Below are 8,066 nucleotides of genomic sequence, written 5' to 3'. Positions count from 1 at the left end.
GCACATTTTTAAAACTGGAGGGGACAAAATTCGTATTTCAAATAGTGGGGGGGACATGTCCCCCCCGTAATCGACGCCTATGGGTGTGGGGTTTCCACGCTACCAAGTTGAACAGATATTATGACACAACACACAGCAGTTCCAGTGCAGAATGGTTTATTTACAGAGTAAATGAAAACCAGGGTGGGAAAAGGGTCATCCACCTCCTATGTGTTCCAGTCCGTCCAACACCTTCCACCTGTCTCTCTCTCTCAGGGCGTTCCGTGCTTGATCTAGGCGATCAAACAGATCCTGCCTGTCCTCTGCTAACCCTAGCTCCTCTTCCAACTCCAACCTCCCCCTTCTGTCGTTTGCTACCTCCTTTAAGCCCAAGCACCCCTGCTTAACGATCCCCAGGCTCGCCTCATTAAAGGGAGGAAGTCCATATATGGCTTGGGGTGGAGCCAGCAGGTAGCCAGACCTACCACTCCCCTCACTCCTCCCTGGCGTCTGCCACACTACGTACTTATATAATAAGGAAGTTGCATTCTGGCTAAAAAATGAGGAAATAGCACATCACTAGCCACTACTCAAATAGCTCTGTCACAAACACTCACAAAGGCAATCAGTTCCAATCTACCGTCTTTGTGCACATGGCTCCTTTTCTTGTTATCGTTGTTACCCTCTGTGGACTCACAGGTCAGTCGCATTTCTTGAGTTTGATACAGACAGTTGATAAATCTCTTAAGACTATTTTAGATCATGATTAGATCAGATTTTAGTTCATTGTGATCTTCATCAAAAAAGGTAGGCCTATTAAGCATAGACAGTTGTCTGTTTGTAATCTATTTTTGTATGTATTTTGTATCATTCAATTTGAAAAAATACATGTGTGGTTTGTGAACAGGAACTCACAGCCTCACTACGGTGAGTGAAGAAGTGTCTGTGAAAGTAGGGGCCAGGGTTTCCATTCCATGTCTATACCAACCAAGCCATAAGAACCATGTTAAGTACCTTTGTAAAGGAAGGCCTTGGTTGTTTTGTGTTATAATAATCACAACCAACTCAGAGAGTAGTTTTCCAGAAGGCCAGTACACAATCTCTGATGACCCGGACCAAGGGGTCTTCACAGTATCCATCATAAGCCAAGAGGAGGGAAGGCAAACCTACTGGTGTGCTGTGGAGATACCTAAAGCCTTAGATAAGAAAACATGTTTCCAACTTTTAGTGTCCGAAGGTGAGTGTGTTTTGGATTAAACACTTAGAAAAAACAACTAGGATTTAAATGTTTTTTTCGTAAGAAGGCTATTTGAATGCTCTCTGATAGAAGTTATTTCTCTTTCAGGCGAGTCCAGTCTGTATGTGGATCAACAGGAAATAATAGGATTTGATGGAGATAGCATAAATATCAGTTTTCACTCTAAAACACACGGCAAACCAGGATGGTGCAAACTGGGCCACTGCAAGGAAAAACAGGATGGCTTTATTGAAGGTTCACAAGTCTTAATTGATGGAAGCAAACAAGACGTTTTTGTGGTGACTATGAAAGACCTAGACATGGAAAGCAGTGGTTGGTACATTTTTTTCCAAGGGCAACTAAATATGCCAATACATCTAACCGTTGCTTTAAGCCCAACGACAACGAATTCAAGTAAGTTTAAAAGTGTAGTGTAAAGGGATTAAAAAATATATTGTGCCAAATTGAAACATTTCCACTTGAATACATTATATATGTTATCAACAACAGGAAGTTGATTAAGGAAATTTAGTAATCTCACTATGTTTGTCAGATGTGGTGTCCACTAAAAAGATTACAGAGAAGGAACATGAACTTGTTCTCAGGTCAGTTCCCTTTTGCTCTCCTCGGTTACCTCAGCCAAATGTATCTTACATCTGACCGTATTTCATTTAAATGGGTAGAAATGTGTGATAGCTGTAAAAAAAATAATTGTACTTATACACATATTCTTCAAGTTTTGTCAATAAAGGGTGCTCTATTTTTTTTACAGAGACGACCTAAAGAACCTTCTCCTTCCTTTGGGCATATTGCTGTTCATTATAGCAGTGGCCCTGTTGGTTTTGTGGATGTTCCACAGTATGTTGAAACATAACTTCCAATCTCTTGAAATTAAAATGCAAATGCAAATGCAAATATAAGTTAAATTAAATTTGTAATTTTTTTTTTATTTGTTTATCTGTTAGTTGTGTTCATATTATACAATGTATTTCTTTTACACCCATTTTATTGTTGGCTTGTTATTTTTACAAAAATAATTATTTTCTTTCAGGGCGTGCCGAAAGAAAACGTATAGCAATCAGAGTAAGATGAGGCTACATTTTGATTTCCTCCCCATACCAACCTTACAGGGTAAAACAAACCCTTGAACCAAAGCTCTGGCCCAGAGGGGGCACGTTTGGATTCTACCATAAATATGTTGCATGTAAAATGCAATTTGAAGTCTATTCTTTGACAAGAAAGTAATACAACAACATCTAACCAAATGTAACACGATCTGATAATGTTGTCTCTTCTCTGATCAAGGGGTCGTCTGAGCCAGACGTTTTTTATAGTAGCGTGATGCCGATGCATTCCAGGGCAGCACAGAATAAACCTACTGGTGACATGAATCTCAAGGTAAATCCTCTTCTGTTGATTCATTTAATTCATGCATTCATTTATTGAATCATGCATTCTTTCATTTGGACTTCCATTCTTTTATTCCTTAATTTTTTGTTTGCTCATTTATTCAGGAAAACCCAAACGAGGATGGAAATATAACATACAGTGTTATTGGCCCCCATCCAAAAATATAAATCATCCATGCCATTCAATTGATCATACGCTTGTGACTTCAACACTTAAGATGACTTTCATTCACATTTTGAGTAGGCTACTATTTATCTTACATGTATACAATATAAATGTGTCCTCCCTGTAAACTATCCAGAAATGATCCACCAGTAATTATTAACAACTGTGTCTTCCCCCCCCCAAACACACGGACACAGAAACATACACACCCATACTCCCCCCACCCCCAAACAAACACACACACACACACACACACACACACACACACACACACACACACACACACACACACACACACACACACACACACACACACACACACACACACACACACACACACACACACACACAGCAAGGATTTGCCCCAGAAAAAGTAATGTGTGACATAAAAGTGACATAATGGGTTTCTTCTTAAACCCAAATGTTTTACAGTTTTTATAGTTTCATAACTTAAGGTTTTTTAATGCATCTTCAAAATGTATTTGCTATTTATTTTTGAATAGGCCTATGTATTTAATAGTATGTTAATTAGGTGAGTGCTGTATGCAGCGCTCAACTATTGTTCTTCTTGAGTTTTATTCTTTCTTTCTTTCTTTCTTTCTTTCTTTCTTTCTTTCTTTCTTTCTTTCTTTCTTTCTTTCTTTCTTTCTTTCTTTCTTTCTTTCTTTCTTTCTTATTCTCTACAAATCTTGGGACCTATCTCCTTCCTAAAATTTCCATAGAGAATCCACTCCATTATTTAAATGTTCAGAATAGCTTGGAATCGTGCGTTACTTTTCAGATTTTTTATATATTTTATACTTTATTCTATATTCTACTTTTAAAATATTATTTTTTACAATGGAAGTCAACGGGAGATCGTTCAGCTCTTTATGCCCCGTTTACACCATCCCGCTAATGGCCGCTAATGGCCGATGGACCACCGATGTGGAAGTCGGGGTGACATCGGGCTAAAAATGTATGATCGGGTAAATTTATCGGGGTAGCATTTACACATACCCGATGTTATAACGATAACATAACGATTTATGCCAGGGAAGACACCCGAAGTGCGTTTGGCGTCATTTGACGTCATTTCGAATGACGCCAAACACGTCAAATGACGCGTTTTGCGTCATTTGGCGTCATTTCGGTAGAAGGCAAAGGGGAGACTGGTTTAGACTGATATTTATTTATATTACAATAGCGATTTTATAATAATAGAACGCCGGTTCTAAATGGGCGAAGTACCCCTGTAATTATAAAAGTAGGACATCCATCCATCACCCCCTATTTATACCAAAGTGGCAGATTGAGGGTCTTCCTTAACACAATCTGGTCACTCACAATCGTTATTTGTCGAGGGTTCTTGAGGGTCTTTCGTGTGTTGAGGTTGCAGATATAAAGACGATAAAACACGATAAAGCGCGGAAGATTAACGAATATAGCCGATGTGCCCAGGAAAATTCCCGAACGACTTGCGATGTCTTACGTTATACTCCCGTTCTATTCCCGATTATAGCCGATTAGCCCATAGCAACACCTGGTAACCGATTCTACCCCGATAGACCCAAAATTAACAAACATGTTCGTTCTTTGCCGATGTTGCCCGATCATTGAGCATTTCTTCCCGTTTCTTCCCGTTGTCTAACGATGTTCCCGGGAAGAGTAACGGTGTTTCCCGATGCAACCACGCTATTTACCTAACCCTAACCCTAACCCTATCGGGTAGGTGTAAACCCCCCATTAACGACATGATGGCTATTTATTCAGCATTTTTCAACTCTTTCAACTTTTTAAACTATTCAGCTTTTTCCACATTTTTTGCATGGGAGCCATTTCCTATGGTACTTCAACTGTTTAAGACGTAACTAAATCAATTTTCAACCGTTTATCTTTGTTCATTTAAAAAATCTACACACTTGTATCTTCAATAATATCCAAACGGAATTTCAATATAATTTATACTTTCTTCAGAATCATAGTTTTAGTTTCATACCGGCTTCGATTTCAGCTGTTCTCATTGAACACGTCTGTCCATTCTGACACTCATACTTCTTAAGACATCGTAACTCAATCATTTAATCAAACGTTTACCTTCGTTCAAACCATTTAACAAATCTACACACTTGTATTATCAATATTATCTGAACGGAATTTCGATATCATTTCAACTTTATTCAGAATCACAGTTTTAGTTTCATACGGGCTTCTAGTGATGGGTCGTTCGCGACCGAATCAGTGTCAGTGAACAAACCTTTAACAAGATCGACCCAAACTGATTCTTCTCTCTCGTCGTTAGTCTTGTTCGTTCTCAGATTCAACTCCTCCCAGACCCACTGACTCGCTGTTCGTTCACTGACTGTGAGTGGTGAAGGGGGAAGAGGCTTAGGCTACGTTTACATGATAACGGTCTGAACACAAGACGCAAAAGTGGCGTCGCATTTTCACTTTTTATTCTGCGTTTAGACAAGCGTTTTCGGGAGGAAATCTGCGTGCATACGGTGACGCAAAAGTGTGTGGATTTCGATTGGGTATGGATGTCAGGCGGGCAGGTGGTGCTGTGATACACTATCACACAACACCACCATGTCTGTGCGCATGCGTAGAATCTTCCTTTTTCATATCTGCGCCTCGGAAACCAAAGCATAATTACAGATCCTTCTCTGTTCAGTAATTCTATCTGTACATATCCTGTACATTTCGTGGAAAGACTCCTGTAAGTTTATTAGAGCTTCCAGAGCAGCTTTACGGTCCGACGCATTGAAATAATCCAACATGTTAGAGGGTTCAGGGAGGGGGCTATACCGCCCCCTCCCTACCGGACTGAGGCGAACCGATTCGTACCGCACCCTGCAGTGGAAACGCGGCATTAGTGCGTGATTAAAAGTAGGCCAATAGAGCGGGAAAAAACGCCCAATCTGGCAACACTGCTGAACGTCCTCACACTCCAGCGTCAACGTAAATCAATGAGACCTACTGAAAACGAAGATTGGAATCAATGATTCTTTTCCTTGATTCAGTTCGCGTCTGTCAGTTGCCAAGAAGAGTCGTTCAGAATCGTTCGTCCATTCGTTCGTTCGTTCAGTCGAGTGTCCGGTAGCGGAGAATCGAATCATGTAATAATGCCGCGTTTCCACTGCAGGGTGCGGTACGGTTCGGTTCGCCTCAGTCCGGTAGGGAGGGGGCGGTATAGCCCAGCTCAGTTCAGAGGTCGCGTTTCCACCGCCGACAGTACCCTTTATGGTAGGCCGGATGTCGGTCGCCGCGGCCGCTACGTAAACATTGTGATATCATAGCAACGCCACACAGTGTAGCCTGCTCAATAAAAACAATGGAAAAGTTGAACGCCACACATTAAACGAAGAGCTACCATGGAAGTCGTCCAGCAACAGTACCTGGCCTTAATGCTTTTCATTTGGCAGTTAATCAACTTCGAAATGCAAGCTACTGTTTCGAGGCTACTGTTTGTTTGTTTTTATCCCCACGTCGCCCGGAAGTGACGATTCTGTCAACCAATCACGGAGGAGGTGTGTAGCTCGAATTTTCCGGCACCCTTTCAGGCGTCTCAGTACCCCAACGGAGGAGTACTGAAGACGAGGGCAAAACGAGTCCGGCTCAGTCCGGGTCACACCCACTTTTGGCGGTGGAAACGCAATCCGTACCGCACCTTTGCGAACCGAACCGTACCGCACCCTGCAGTGGAAACACGCGATAACTCTTGAATCGTATTTGTTTCCAACCATTTTAACATTTTTAAATGGTGTGAAAGTTTACATTGATTACTCCATTTAGACTCAAATTCAAATTGAAGTTCAAATCCCTTCACTTGATCCCTTCACTTGCCATTTAACATTTCTTTACGTCTTAAACTATGTGTCTTTATTATAACAGATTTTCAACCTCACTTTGCGCCACAGCACTCACCTCATTTTCTGCAGGAAGTGCATTTTCAATCATTAATTGTTATCTAAATGAAAAACATGTAAGCAGTTCCCAAATAAAGTTGTTATTTTCTTCAATACTCAATTTCTTCTCAATACTGTACTATATTTAATAATCAATAATTAATGATTCAATAAATAACTACATACATTTGTGATTATTATTATGAGGCATAACAGCATTAAAACATTTCGGGAACCTAAATGAGCTCGCTTTGCCCTTTTGTTTAAATTCTATTCAATTTTTTTTGTCTTATTCCTCAATTTATAAATTACCTAGCTATTTAGACCTATACATTGAGCAACATAGCCTATTTCCTACAAATCTGTCCTCTGTAAGGCTAAAGTAAAGAAAAAAATATGGGGCCATTAGCATAGCACAAGTTGGCATATTATATGCAAATACTACATACTTAACATACACTAGTTTGAATAAGGTTTGACATGACGTGTTGTGTGATCATGGCGTGTCATGTGATTTGTGTGTATGTTTATTTGTGCGTACATTTGCTTTGGAGTTTTGAGTTCTGTTAGTGATTTGTTTGTTCTAGAATATTTTTTATATTGCTATTTTAAATGACTTATTATGATTATAATTATAATACTAATAATACTAATAATAATAATAATTATTATTATTATTATTATTATTATTATTATTATTATTATTATGTATTACCCCTATTTTATATTATGATTATGGCCCTCAGTAATCTATAGTCCTCTAATATTCTCCTATTGTACAATATTGTTCCATGCACAAAATAAATAAATACAATACAAATACAAAATGTAAAGGCGTAATTATCTTGACTGATTTGTACATATATTACACATCAGAATGTAAGTGTGGTTTTAATGTATACAACACAAGTAATATTTCTATACAGGCACATATTCGGCTTGCCTCAGATTGGGTGTGACACACGTGGGTGTGACCCACCACAGGGTGTGACGTGTGCTCGGATGATGACTGATTGGTTAGGATTCCAGCGGAAATCTCCTGTGTCAAGTCAATGTAAATTAGCTTCAGTAAGACTTCCTGTTAGAGGCTCTGGTGCAGTCAGATTTGGGATTTACGCTGTACAAAGATTAACAACAAATAATTTCCTAACACATCCCAATTGCCGATTCAAACACGGCATAATGAAATTGCGCATTTCTTAATCATCCATAATCAAACCATTGCATATGATATGCCGTGCTTAATTTACAAGCTTTTCTGTTGCTGTGTTTCTAGGGTTGTAATATACATTATTCCGTCAGCTAACCCTATACAATCATAAAACAAATTAACTTGGTTTTCCTCATAAATGAATGAACAATAATTTTCTCTTAAATATCTACAATAA

General features: G+C 39.3%; 1 protein-coding gene across 2 annotated transcripts; it reads left to right on the top strand.

The window, feature by feature from the left end:
* Positions 1-480: 480 nt before the first annotated feature.
* Positions 481-7,271, top strand: LOC130405175 (uncharacterized). 2 transcript variants are annotated; one of them, XM_056610195.1, is made up of 8 exons: positions 481-678; positions 887-1,216; positions 1,325-1,630; positions 1,770-1,821; positions 1,989-2,074; positions 2,268-2,299; positions 2,522-2,614; positions 2,731-7,271. In XM_056610195.1, the coding sequence occupies exons 1-8, from the start codon at positions 633-635 to the stop codon at positions 2,791-2,793; spliced, it is 1,008 nt and encodes a 335-aa protein (XP_056466170.1). In that variant the 5' UTR covers positions 481-632; the 3' UTR covers positions 2,794-7,271. The 2 variants fall into 2 exon arrangements, with proteins under 2 accessions (XP_056466170.1, XP_056466171.1); XM_056610196.1 differs by lacking the exon at positions 2,731-7,271 and having other exon boundaries at positions 482-678; positions 2,268-2,347; positions 2,522-2,600.
* Positions 7,272-8,066: the final 795 nt, after the last annotated feature.

The sequence above is a fragment of the Gadus chalcogrammus genome, chromosome 15 (genome assembly GCF_026213295.1).
Source record: "Gadus chalcogrammus isolate NIFS_2021 chromosome 15, NIFS_Gcha_1.0, whole genome shotgun sequence".
Lineage (NCBI taxonomy): Eukaryota > Metazoa > Chordata > Actinopteri > Gadiformes > Gadidae > Gadus > Gadus chalcogrammus.
The sequence above is the reverse complement of the archived record's forward strand: the minus strand, read 5'-3'. Positions and strand labels throughout refer to the sequence as shown.